General features: G+C 37.1%; 1 protein-coding gene across 1 annotated transcript in view; it reads left to right on the top strand.

The window, feature by feature from the left end:
• The window catches only part of CA10 (carbonic anhydrase 10), a 600,481-nt gene that overhangs the window by 215,982 nt on the left and 369,882 nt on the right, over positions 1-14,617 (top strand). Inside the window, exon 3 of the mRNA XM_029212322.1 lies at positions 12,143-12,285. Within this exon, the coding sequence (XP_029068155.1) occupies positions 12,143-12,285 (143 nt within the window). The remainder of the gene's footprint in view (positions 1-12,142; positions 12,286-14,617) is intronic.

Below are 14,617 nucleotides of genomic sequence, written 5' to 3'. Positions count from 1 at the left end.
ACCTTAATGTCCATTGCCAGAGGAATGGATAAAGAAGGTGTGGTATATATATATACAGTGGAATATTATTCAGCCATAAAAAAGAATGAAATAATGTCATTTGCAGCAACATGGATAGACGTAGAGATTGTCATACTGAGTGAAGTAAGTCAGACGTAGAAAGACAAAGATCATATGATACCACTTATATGTAGAATCTAAAAAAAATGGTGCAAGTTAACTTATTTATGAAGGAGAAATAGAGTCACAGATGTAGAAAACAAACTTATGGTTAAAAGGAGGGAAAGTGAGGGAGAGATAAACTGGGAGATTGGGATTTCCATACCCTAACATGTACGCTAACCCTAAACCGTTGTCGTACCCTAACCTGTACCCGAAACTCTACCCGTTCCCTAACCCTAACCCTGACCCTACCCCAACCTTAACCCTTACCCGATGCCTTACCCTAACCCGTACCCTAATCCTAACCCATACACTAACACTAACCCTTACCCTAACATGTACGCTAAACCTAAACCGTTGTCGTACCCTAACCTGTACCCTAAACCGTACCCATTCCCTAACCCTAACCCTAACGCTAACCCTTACCCAATGCCTTACCCTAACCCATACCCTAATCCTAACCCGTACACTAACACTAACCCGTACCCTAACACATACGCTAACCCTAAACAGTTGTCGTACCCTAACCTGTACCCAAAACCGTACCCGTTCCCTAACTCTAACCCTAACCCTAACCCTTACCCGATGTCTTACCCTAACCTGTACCCTAATCCAGCCCATACACTAACACTAACCCTTACCCTAACACGTACGCTAACCCTAAAATGTTGTTGTACCCTAACCTGTACCCTAAACCGTACCCGTATAAAATAGATAACTAATAAGGACCTCTAGTCAATACTCTGTAATGACCTATATGAGAAAAGAATCTAAAAAAGAGTGGATATGCATATATGTATAACTGATTCACTTTCCTGTACACCTGAATTAAAACAACATTGTAAATCAACTATACTCTAATAAAAATTATTTTTAAAAGTTCCTTAGAGAGATTTCACCTTGAACAATCACTTCATGAATTATCTTTTATAGGCCTAGGCCCTGTAATCAGGTGTTGTGCTATGTTCAAGTTTCTGATCTTGAGGTGCTTGCTTCTACTTAGAAAATGATATTAATGAATTCACAAAACATTGAACAATATAACCATGTGTAATTAAATATGAAATTATGTGGCATCTAACCAGCTTCTCTAGAAATCCAGAGTGATGACTTAACGAGTAAAGGATGATTTATGGAGGGATTGAGATTTAAATTAGGAATTGTAGGATGTATAGGATTTGATAGGGGAAGGTCAAGAGAGAAAAGAAGATAAATGTGGAATCTAAAAATTCAAACTCATAAAACTAGGGAGTAGAACAGTGGTTGCCAGGATCTGAAGAGTGGGAACATGTAAGTCAAAGAGCACACACATACACTTATAAGGTGAATAGATTCTGGGATCTAATGTACAGCATGGTGATTATAGTTAACAATTCTGTATTGTACACTTTAAATTTGCTATGAAAGTGGGTCTTAAGGGTTCTCACCTCAAAAAGAAAAGGTAACTATGTGGATGTGTTAATTAACTTGGTTGTGGTAATCATTTTACAATGTATATGTATATCAAACCATCACATTGTACACCTTAAAAACATCATGTTGTACAACCTAAATGTATACAATTTTTATTTGTCAATTATACCTCAGTGAAGCACAGGGGAAAAGAGCCCAGAAGTAGGAATGAGCACACTGTATTTTTGAGGGTTTGGAAATGAAACAGAATGATGTGCATCCATTCATTCCACAAACTGTATTGAAGAACTGTAATATGACAAGCACCGGGGAGAAAATAAGACGCAAAGCAGACAGCATAGTTCAGTTTCTTCTCATCCATCCATCCATTTAATTATCTACACATTTGATTAGTAGTTGTTGAGTTGTTGAGTGTGCCAAGGATTGGAATGGGAACTGAGGGTGTAATGATGGCATTGAATCAGAGCTCTAAGGCTACAAGACAACACAGATCTTGAGTAATCTAATCCTGACCCTTGCTGTGCACTAAATTCTGTTGTGAACCAGAGATGTAGCCTATTTTCCAGTCATGGTTCTTCTGTGTCTGCTCAGCTCTCATATCATTTGTAATGTGGAACTTACCCTGGAGTTGGGGAATTTAAGGAATTGTTGCAAAAACTAAAGTACATGGCATTGGGAACTGGATTAGGCTAGTGGTACCTTGGTTGGACAAAAATCATTTGAAAGCAAAGAATTCACCCAGATTTGATCTTTGATAAGATTTTGGGGATGATAGAGAGCTACAGTTAGTGAGATGCCTGCATGTTTTATTGCCTGCTAATAGGAAGCATGTTGATGCCAAAGTCAAATAGGAAAATTAAGAAGAGTAGTTAAATGTGTTGGTAGAAGTCACTATGTCAAAGAAGCTAAATCTAGCATCTCAACAGAAAATATATGCAGGCTTATTGGACAATCCATCCCAGTACAGAATTGGGAAAAGACCAACAGATCATTTGTGTGTTTTTGTTCCCTGTTTAGTGACCAATTTTATTGTGTTTGGACCCCAAGACTCAGGGATAGCACAAAGATTATTTTTCCTGATGTAGTATGAAGATAACTGAGCCCTTATTTTTGCAAATGGTAAAGAAAATGCCTTAAATACATGCCAAAATCAAGACAGACTGGAACGGCTGGAGATTTCTGTAGGATTACCCAAATGTGAACACTGAGAAGTTGTAAAAGGCGACTGATCTCCACATACATCTGGGCAAGAGGGCTTTCATCATTTGCCTACTTTTGAAATTTGTATAATGGTAATTTTGTGCACACATATAGAGAGAGTGAGAATTGGAGACAAAGAGAGGGAGATGTTTACATACTCAAACAGATATGGATAAGGGACACTATTTCAAGATATCCACATGTTTTGCAGGATTTTAAAAGTGTTTCACCAGATGTTTGAATTTGTAGGGAATTGTTGTCTAATAGTGTGTTGGTGAATTTTTCAGAATTTAACACAGTTAAATTCCTATTGTCACTAATCCTAGCGAGTTTCCCTGGAGCATGTATAGTCCTTTAGAGGTAGCAGGGAAAGAGAGCAGGCTTTTTGATCCGGAAGGCTGATCTTATAAATGACCTTAAATGGTAACTATACTCAAAACAATATGGCACTGACACAGGAATATAAATATAGGTTGAATAATCCAGAAAGACTGGAAGCAAATCTAATGTATATGGAAACTTAATATGTGATAAAAGTAACACTCAATTGGTCACAAAAGATAGTTTGTTTAATAAATAATAATGGCATTATTCAGTTTATATCTGGGAAAATCTTAGACCCCAGATTGTGGTCTAAGTATATACAAATTAATCTCTGACAGATTTTAAAAATAAAATTGTAAAAACTCTAACAGTAAAAATATTTTTTTAATATTTAGGAAAATACTTACAAACACTCTAGTTGGATATGCAATATTAAATAATAGAGAAAACAGAGAAGCCTTATGCACAAAAAGATCGATAAATCCGACCATATAAAATTTAAAAATCCCTAGATAACCAAATACCAAAAATGAGCTTAAAAGCTAGATAATAGGCTAGGAGAAAATGTTTATAGCATGTGACAGAGGGCTAATATTTCTAGAATTCAAATGATAGGTAAAACTCATTTGAAAAACACAAATAACCCAGAGAAAAATACATGAAGAATAGGATCAGAAGAGAAATGCAAATAGCTAATGAGCATATGAGAAGATACTCAACCTGGCAGTAGTTAAGAAATGCAAATTAAATCAGTGAAATCCCATCTTTCCTACTAGATTGCCATAAGTAAATAAACAAACAAATAAATAAATAACATTCAGTGCTATGGAGATTATGGGGAAGTGGACATACCACACAGAGCTGATAGGAACATAAATATTTATAGACACCGCCAGTATCTTTTAAAGTAACCTGGCAGCATCTATTAAAATAAAGCATGTACATACCTTGACTAAACAATACTACTAGTACGAAAAGTATATGTTTGAGGCTATTTATTGCAACATTGATTTTCATGGTAAAATAAGATGGAAACAATCTTAATGTCTTTCATTTAGGAAATGGTTTAGAAAACTAAGGTGCATTCAAACTACAGCAGCTCTGTAGCCTTTCACATGAATGAGTAGCTTTATGAAGGACTGACATAGAGGACATTCATGGTATATTGTTACTTGAAACAAAAATTATTTTTATAAATAGAACTTCTCTCTGTGTATAGGTACTTGAATATGTTTGTATGAGCATAGTGAAAGATGTTGAATGATGCCTAATTAAGTGTTCACACCAATTACCTCAGGGATGTCATTGGAAGGAAGGAGGGTGAGATGATTACCTCTTGCTTTATATGCCTGTGTATTGTTTCATATGTTACCACACATGCATTACTTTGCTTCCTTTGTCTGTCTTGTTATTTCTTTGTTTTAGAGAAAAGAACTGATTTCAAATTCTAGTCCCTCTACTTACTGGCCAAGTGACCTTGGAAAGTCATATAACCTCTTTAAGTCTTATTTTTCTCATCTACAAAGTAACAGTTAATATTGTCTCACAGAACTGTGGGGAGGATTAAGCAAGATAAGATATGTCAAGTTCCTAGCACAGAGATTATGGTGACTGATCAGCAAATGAAAACTCCCTCTTCCTTCCTTTCACTTCACCCTCTGTTGATGTGCTTGCAGGGATGCAAGCCAGTTAGCATATTAGAACCAATCCCAAACAGGAGGATGAAGCTGCTATACAAACAAATAATCCACCAACTTCCAAAAGCTAAATTAAAATTATTTTCTTTGTAGATAAAACCATGCTGGATGACCCATATCACTGCTAACTCCCTCCATTCATCCAGACGTTGAGAGCTATAGATCCAAGAAATAATTTCACGTGGTTCATTAAAAGTATGAAATTGAGAGACCAATCCTATGACCTAGACTGCTCCCTGCTCTGAATTCAGGTTGGGATGTGTGGGCATCTGAAACCTTCCCCTCTTCCGCATCCTGCCTGGAACCTTTACCCTTTTCATCTCTGGAATGTTATGGTGGTGGGATCACAGAGCTGGTGGCCACACCATTCCCCAACATCCCCTCATGGTAATCCTTCTCCAACATTCATTGAATATTTGTTATAGAAATGACACTATGCTAGACCTTTTATAAGCATATTCTCACTTATCTTCCCAACAACTCTGTGAAGTATCATCTTCATTTTACAGATGGAGAAACTAAGGCTATAGAAGTTTAACCCCCTGCTCAAGGTTGCATGGTAAGGATATGGTAGCTCATGGTCTTTCTCCTATGTAATACAAACTCTCCAAGTTGAGGAAGTCAGAAGATCCAGTGGCTTAAAATCTCCCTGCATAAAAGTTATTCAAATTCCAGCAATAATTTGTCTCAGTTTCTAAAAAAATTTTAGTCTTTTAACTAGTTATAAGATTTGTATGGCTTGTAGTTTCTATTCATACTTTCAGGATGAATTCAAACGTCTCCTCTGCTAGGAAGGCTGATGCCATCACTTGAGGAAAGGGTCAGGGTCAATTTACTCCCCTGTCTCCATTTAGACTTTAATATTCACACACCTTAATTATAACTCATATTTTATTATAGCATGATTTGTTAGCTTGCCTGTCTTCCCACAATTAGAGGTCTTCATTAGAGTGGGAGCATTTTAAAAAATCTGGCTCATAGGAGATATTCCATTAATTTTTTAGGTGAATGCACAAATTAATGATTATGTATTAAGTAGGATATTTCCAACCTTTTAGAGATTCCCAAGTGAGAGAAGGGGAAGCTCTAGTTAGAAGCCCTCCATGTAATATGAATCAGAGTCCCAACAATGGAAGAGGAATTGCAGCAAAGGAGTTATTCAAAGCCAGTTCCCCTTATGATATAAATTTGAAATCAGAAAGGGGCCAAAAATCCTGCAGCAGTGAGTATTTCAAACATGCTCATTAATAATGGCTCAAAGTGGAGATTTATTAGAGTTGAGAATAGGGAAAAGGACAGTAAATCAGCTCTGGTGAGGAAAAGAGCATGGAAAAGATATGAGTTCTTATTTTAAATGTATTCATATGCTTTATAACCCTACAGTAGAGATGGCTATATTGAAGCAGAAGCCTTTATTTGTAAGGATTGAATTCACTGAAAATATGTTTTATGCCAGTATTCATTTTCCCAACTTACAATTGCTTTCCTTTGGCCAAAAAGTTGGGAACTTAGTTTATTGCTTGAAAGCTAGAAAAGATTGCCTTAGCTGAATCTCTTCATGAAAATATTCCTTGCTTCAAATGATTACTTGTAATGCACTAGTTGCATCATAGGAAAATGCTATTTTATTGGAACGTATGTTGAAGAGAATAGTTTTTAAAACATTCAATTAGTTGTGCCTTTGAGATAGAATTTAAACAAACCCAAAGCAATAGGATTAAATTCTCATAAAAACCCAACTGTTGCTTAGAAACCAATACTTTTCCTACTTAAACTACTCCAAGGGTAATCAAGCTCACTTTTGGCTGTATTCCAACCAAGGCTTTTAATTCATAAATCAGACCATGGTACTCCCTTGCCCCAAATTCTCAGTTGCTTTCTAATACACTAGAGTAAAATGCAAGTTCCTGTCCCTGGTCTACCTGGCCAACCTCATTTCATCTCACTTTTCTTCTCATCTGGCTCATCTAGTTCAGGTTAACTTTCTTCCTCTCCACTCCTTAAACACATCAGGCTCTTCTCTGCCAAGACCTGCTCCTCTCCTCTTCTTTGGACACCCTCTCCCCTGCCACTCTTCAGAAGCAACTCCTCTCAGTCCTTCCAGGGTTTGTTAGATGTCACCTCCAGAGGAATTATTCCTGGCCATTCTACCTAGGTTATCTCCCCAATCCATACTATATTCTATAGTTCATTACTGTTTTGTTTCTACAGCATACTTGCAAATAGTTCTAATTACATAGATATGCGTATATAAACTTGGAAATAAACACTATCCCCCATATTCCCTACTAGACTGCAAGATCTATGAGAGCAGGAACCATATCTGTTTTATTCATTACTGACTACCCAGAACTGATGGCAGTGCCTGGCACATAGAGTAGGTCCTCAGTAAATATTTGCTGCATGAATTCACAGTGTCAAGCCTAATGTCTGGCACATAATAGGCTGTCAATAAACACTTTTTGAGTTTGTATTGTTTCCATAGGATTTAGCAAGTCAATAAATTGGATAAATTAATTCCAAGTGTCAAACTCCTTGCCATAACAGCATGGTCTCTGCAAATTCTGCAGAGACGACAAATGACAATTCAGGACAAATGAACAAGGAGGATGTCTAAAAGCTCAGACTGACTTTGGAGCATTTTCTATAGGATACAAATGTCATCGAGACAAATTTTAACTCAGTATCAAACTTGATCCCTCTAGTTCATTGCTCTCTCAAACTATTTCTTATTTTAGTAGGAACTTTTTTGGTTTTGTCTGAGGGTTACCATGTGTTAATAAGCTAAACTTGAGCTTTTTGTTTCACTGGTTTTTGAATAAGCAACTGATAGGTTTTGAGTTTTCCAAGGCTCATGTTTTACGTAGCTGAAATCAGTCACTGAGCATTTTCATAGCTCACTGGACCCAGAGCCAAGAAACCATTGGGTTTTGTAGTTTATAGTCACAATGACAGCATTGCCACAGGGAAATGTTTTGGCAAGATAACACATAGCTGTGATGCAGCAGTTAAGTTCCATTGTTTAGGCTCTGTGAAAATTAATTTGCAAAAATATCCAAGTCAGGTGTCTATTTTAGGTTACATGTAAATTAAAAGTTTGTGTGAAAAGGATTCTAGAGATGGTGCCATTCAAACATTTCGTTGTTTACTAATTAGAGTAATTCTCACTTCAGTTTACTTTTTCACATTTTTTCTCAACAATAAGTTGTATCAATCAAGCTAGAAAAAGACACCGCATTAGCTAGTAAACCATAATAACTGATGCTTTAAAAAAAATGACAGAAAATTTAAAAATTTGATTTATTGGGACAACCATGGGAATTAAGAAAAAAAATGATTCTCTAAATTTGGAAATAGAAGCAGTGCCATAGCATTCTACAAAGTCACTTCTGTTCCCAGGGGTGACATGGGGAGTTTATAAACCTGAAGGATCAAAAATATGGAGCATAGTTACATATTAGAATCGTGGGGATAACAGAGTTCTGCACAAATCCAGAGGGAGAGTTTCTTACTCTAAATCTTGAAACCGTAGTTCATTTGTCCAGCCTTGCTCTGAAGGTAAAGTCTACTGGCTCACTCCCATGCTCTAATAAGTATGGGAACTCCATGCTTCTGTTTCCACAGCCTTCCTCCTATAGCATTTCCCTAGAACCTAGATTACATGACATTTGTAGACCTATTCTTGGTCCCTTTCGCCACCTAAGGTCCGTGGACTAGACACCTTAATTATTGTCCCAACACATAAAAATGATTCTAAGAGCATTGACTTCTTTCATCTGGACTAGAACCTTGCCTAGTCCAGCTCTTCATGAGCAGTCATCCTCATTAGCTCTCCTTGAGGCTCTGCAGATGAGACAAAAACACATCTTATCTTGCCTGAATTGAAGCCTTGTTTCTACCCAGCTATAGTTGAATGGCTTTTTAAAAATCCTAACTTTATTTGGGATGATTGATATTTAAAGCATTTTGATTTAAACCTTTGAACTTGAAATTTATTTTAACTGGAGACTAAGCATTAATGTTACTCTTGATTTACCAAAAGAGAAATGGTAGCAAAAGTCTTCCATGGCCATAACAACAATTTAACTCTGAAACTCTGACTCTAATAACCTGCTCATGTATGAAGCTTGCTGGGGTTGAAGGGATTTAGAGCACTGTGAGTCTTGAGACCTGGGTACCAGTCCTTACTCTGTCCTTCCCTGCCTCTCCCTGGGTGTGTGGCCTTGGGTTGAGGACTTTATCTGCCTTTATGGCCTTAATATTTTTATTCATTTAGATTAGATGACCACTAAGGTGGCTTCTATTTCTGAAAGACTATTAATTTGTGGCTGATTTAAAATGAGAAATCCAGTGATGAATAAACTTTGATACCTCTTCAGGAGTGGAGCTAATGAGGGTCACAGATTAGCAAGGAAGAGTGTTTCTCAGTTATTCCTCAATTGTCTAAGCAAGTGGTTAGAACCAGACACAGGCCTCGATAGTGAAGTGGGTATGTAAAACCCTGAAACTATTTGTCATAAAGAATGCCATGCCCAATAAAAGCAAATCAGACGTTCACATAACATTTTTGCTGTTTGTGTTTTTATGGGGGTACGTTTGGGGTGTGAAGTTTATTTGTAAAGCACAGAAGCATCTGCCCACCCATGTTGCCATATAATAGCAGTCTGGCAATCCATTTATAGGGTTTGATTATTTTTGTTAATAATTTTCATGGGAGTATATGAAATGCAATATGTGTCATCTCTTACTATGTTTATTATGAATCTGCCTTCCAGGGAAGGTCCCCCAGGACATCATAGATGGCCTGATTGTCAAAGAGGTTCTTGTCTCACAGGATTTTAAAGATAAAAGGGGCTGTATTAGTTTCCTATTGTGGCTGTGACAAATAATAACTTAGTGACTTAAAACAACACAAATTTATTATCTTAGAGCTCTGGAGGTGAGAAGTCTGAAATGAGTCTCATGGGGTTAAGATCAGTGTCAGCAGGCTGGTGTTCCTTTTGGAGGCTCTAGGGGAAGAATCTGTTGCTTTGCCTATTCCAGGTTGTAGAGGCCACCTGCATTCTTTAGCTCATGTCCCCTTCCTCCATCTTCAAAGCCAGCATCTTCTGTCCTCTCTGATCTCTCTTTCCATCCTTAAATTTTTTCTCTATGTCTGTGATCCTTCTACACCTCTCTCATAAAAAAGACCCTTGTAATTATGTTGGGCCCAGATAATCCAGGATAATCTACTCATCTCAAGATCCTTAATTTAGTAATTTATGTCCAGTACCTTTTACAATGTAAGGTAATACATTCACAGGTTCTGGGGTTAGGATGTGGACATCTTTGGAGGGGCCATTATTCAGCCTACAACAGAGGCCATAGAGACCAACCAAGGCCCAAGAAATAAATGGCTATCTAAGGGCACACAGCTAATTTGTGGCAGTGCCATTACTGTATCCCTGGCATCCTCACATCTGCCATGTTTATGTGCATCACTGAAAATCACAGGTAAGAACATGCACTGATGGAGGATTTATTTTTATAATAAACTTGAAATGATTGAAGAATAAGTATAAAATTAAGTCAGTGATTTTAAAAGAGCATTTTATAGATGATAGAAGTTTATGTTTTTTAAATACATTTTTAATGCAAGAGCTTCCTTAAATATTGTAATTTTGCTAGGTCATGGTACCTTCTAAAGATAAAGTGACTTGCAGAGATAAAATAGCTTAAATAATGATGGGAAATGAAAGTGCCAAGGAAACACATGTACATATTCTTCTATCTACTTCCCCTTCCCCTCCTCCTTCTCTTTCTCTCTCTGTAACCCTAGCCATTGCTGCCATTTTGAAAATCTGTTATAGCTGGAAAGTCAATTCAAACTTTTTAATTAAAGGGGGTGGATCTACCAGAGGCTTATTGCCAAGGGATTAAACCAAATTAAGTTATTTGCCATATTTCACAATGAAGCCCACCTTATTTTGGTGTTGAAATATTCTTCTAAGACTCTAAGGAACTTGTTTTTATCACTTCTGCCCAATAATTTCCTATAACAATTAAAAGGGTTATAGAATTTTGAATTTAGATGGGACTAGGCATACCATCCAGCCCCAAACTCCTCTCTTTCATAGTATCTTTGGCAGGTATTTGCCATACACCTCTCTTGCTTCAGTTTTCTCCATCCATGACATGGGAAGGAATAATGGCTGCTGTAAATTAAAGGTTGTATTAAATTTGAGTTCCTGAGAGGACACGTACATTTGAGAGGGTTGTGACTTTATTGTTAGGCTCATCTTCTGTAGGGATCACCCCCTGTTTCCACTTCCACTGCTGCAGGCTTTGGTGCCCCTCATCTAGAGTTTCATATACACTTGACTTAACCTCATACTGTACCCCACCCGCAGTGTGGTAATTGTTCTTACATGCATCTGCCTTCTTCAAAATTCAACATAACCCAGTGCTGGACATGCAATAGGAGCTCGCTGGACTGCTGATAGATGCTGTGGATGGATGATTGAATGATGATCATACAAGCTCAGAGGCATATAAAGGACACATGGATCTAAAGCCTCAATAAAGATAATGAGGGGGCAGGAAAATGTTGACGATATAGTCGCTGATCTTCACTGATGTAAAATTAGTAGGTTGGCTACCCCACTTCTCTGCTAACTTTTTTAAACAGAAGAAAATAGGACTGGAAATTGCCCAGAAATTTATTTTAATAGATTCTTTAATGTGACACTGAAAATGAGTGGATGATTTCCCTTTGGATATTTGCACTCTGCACTCAATGCCATCTTTTTCTGCTTATCAATGAACACATTCTTCAGCTGATGGTACATTAAGTCAACTTGCCAAGCTCCTGTCTGGCATTGATTGGGGGTCATAAAATAATTCACTCCCTCAGCAGAATAAACACCTTATATATGTTGAATGCTACTTCTTCGAAAAGCTTATAAAACTTTCTATCTAGAACAAGGTTGATTCCCATATCATTACTGCCAAACAGAAAAGCAGAGCATCAACTCAGGAGTTGTTATATATTTAGTGTACCTCAATATGAAAAGATGATGTGGCTGGACTATGCCATCTTCTTATTAAGTCATTAATGCTAGCTATACCCATCAAAGAGGCCACAGAATCAATGGGTCAAAAATAACAAAATCTGATCTTAAGACATCATGAAGCTAAGAGTTAGAGAAACTGACCAAGATTCAGACCAGGAAACTGCCATAATGACACCCAAGGATCTCTATGTGTGGGAAACATTGGATGGCTCTCTTTGATTTTATGACTTTTGTGCCATAGCTCTTTTTACATTGTTTCTCCAGCCTGATTCTAAAATTTCTTTCTGTTTCTAGTTCCTTCTTTCTGGGGATTGGTGAACTCAGCTTGGAATCTTTGCTCTGTGGGGAAACGGCAGTCACCAGTCAATATAGAGACTAGTCACATGATCTTCGACCCCTTTCTGACGCCCCTTCGCATCAACACTGGGGGCAGGAAGGTAAGCAGCCATGTTGCTTCCATCGTGAAGTTGAGGACAGGGAGAGATGCTGATTCTGAAAGCCAGCCTTCCAGTCCTTGATCTATGTGATGAGTTTGTCTTTCTACCCAGGAGTAATATCACAGACCTCAGGCCTATTGCCAGCAAATATAATTATGTGTAAATCGTGCTTTTTCTCTCTACCTAGTCAAACTCTCATGCTTCTAATTACTTCTTTGTATTCCCTGGATGTTGCCTGAAGTCCTATCCCTTGGTAGCTCATGAAAGAAAGTCAGAAAACAGCATTGCCTCCCCTGCATATCATGCTGGGAAAATTCTTCCTCTCAGAAACCTCTTTACTGGGGCTTCTTTTAACCTCAACAAAGTGAAAAAAAATTTAACAAAAGTAAACTCAGACATTTATCATCCTGGAAGGAAAAACAAACAAAAATCACATTAGATGATTTATAAGAAAATAAATAATTAATTTTACTATGGCTTGCTGGCTAAGAAGCATAGCTCCTGCACAGAAATGCTGAACTATGCTTCCCGATTCTCACATCAACATCCCTTCTTCCCTCTCCTTCCCCCATGATGAGCTCCTCCTTAATTTGTGGAAGAGCATAATGTCCATGGGGTTTCCTCATCACTGGAATCTAGCGTTTTTGTTTTTTTTGTTTTTTTCTGGTTTATCTATATTTAGCTACCCTTACTGTTGAGTAGATTGTTGAAGGTGGGAAAAACACACACAGAAAATTGTGTTTGAACGTGATATAGCTGTTGTGAACTCAAGAGGAATGGAAAATCATTTGTGTGCAAGAAACTGGGGTTAAAATTTGGATAAATTTCACTACTGCTGGTGGCTGATTCTCCAGGGGTTGGGCTCCTTGGGCTCTGCTTTCTACTCTCCTTATGCAGTCTGTTCACCTTAATTACCACAAGTTTGTAAGTAATCTTTTCGCCTTCATATATATTGTATTTTTTTCTTATCACATAATTTTCACACACACACTGAAATATCGAATGACCTATCAAAATTTTGTTAGTGACTTTGACTTAAGTCACAAGGCAAGTTTTAAAGGAGACTATTTTTAAAGGACAAGTTTTAAAGGATTGAGACTATTTAGCTAAGTAGTGTTTGTGTGCTGTTTTAAATATGACTTAGGAAGCACTTTTGTAAAAAGGTCCTATATAAGTTCATGACATTTATTGTTCTGATCATATAGAAAACTCACCTACCTTAATTATTGTTCCAATTGCAGTTTTATTTTACAAACCCTAAAAGGAACTTGACTTGGCTTCTACATATACCTCTCTTTAAAAAGTTGAATCATTCAAATCAAGTCATGAGCATGTATAGGTTCACTGACCAGTATATAAAAAGGGCAAATTGCAATTTTTAGTATGCAGTCACTCTTTCTTTGAAGAGTGTGATGGAGGACATAACTGTATTCTAGGCAAACTGAGAAATGAAAAAAGTAAACACACGCAAAGCAGAAGGAAGGGTGGTACCTGAATTCCAGAAATTACCTGAAAGATGGCCAGCAAGGCTGAAGCACAGAGACCTATGAGGGGTTGATGAGGAGATAAGGATGGAAGAAGAAGGCAGAGGCGAGATCCTGAGGCCATGTTAAGGAACTGGATTTTTTCGTAAGAGTATGACAAGGATTTAAAGCATTATTAGGTAAAAAGTACATAGGGAATGGGATGGAAAAGGTAGCAAGCTAACACAAACAGTGAATATACAAGTTTCATTTTCCATCATACCATCTTAGAGGAAAATCTTGATGTGAAAGAAATAAAAAAAACTAATTCAGGAAAGCTTCTCTCTAAAATTTATTGGGAAAGAAGAGAATGAGAGATAGCTGGAGTTAAAAATCATTCATAAGTTATGTTATCTTTTGGTGCTTTTTTGTTGTTATGTGATTTAAAAATAGTTTTTCAATTTAGTAAAGTATACCTGATCCAAATCAATTTTCAAATGCTTTGCAGTTTGGAATTTTGGAAACATTTACTTTTGATGGTGTAAATATTTATATCTGGCATGCTTTGTGTTGTCAGCTGTTTGAAGAGCTGAGAACCGTTTGATTATTTCCTTTGCATTTGTGGAAGGTGGAAAATATAAAATATAGATGGTAGTTGGATAAACTAACTGGTAATGTAATGCCTAAACTTGATAGACAATAGCTAAATCATGTTTGCAAACTATTAAAAGATGGTGTTTAATGAATTGGAGATTTATTTTAGAAGTAAGGATTCAAATCACTGGCTCTGAATTTAGTTTTTCCTTGAAGAAATGTGTATCCAACTTAAAAGGTTTAAAAACCTCTCTAAAAGATTGAGAGGTTTTGTA

This window comes from Monodon monoceros, unplaced genomic scaffold (genome assembly GCF_005190385.1).
Source record: "Monodon monoceros isolate NGI ecotype Baffin Bay Population unplaced genomic scaffold, NGI_Narwhal_1 Super_Scaffold_9, whole genome shotgun sequence".
Classification (NCBI taxonomy): domain Eukaryota; kingdom Metazoa; phylum Chordata; class Mammalia; order Artiodactyla; family Monodontidae; genus Monodon; species Monodon monoceros.
Note: the sequence above shows the minus strand (reverse complement) of the source record. Positions and strands in the feature narration are given on the sequence as shown.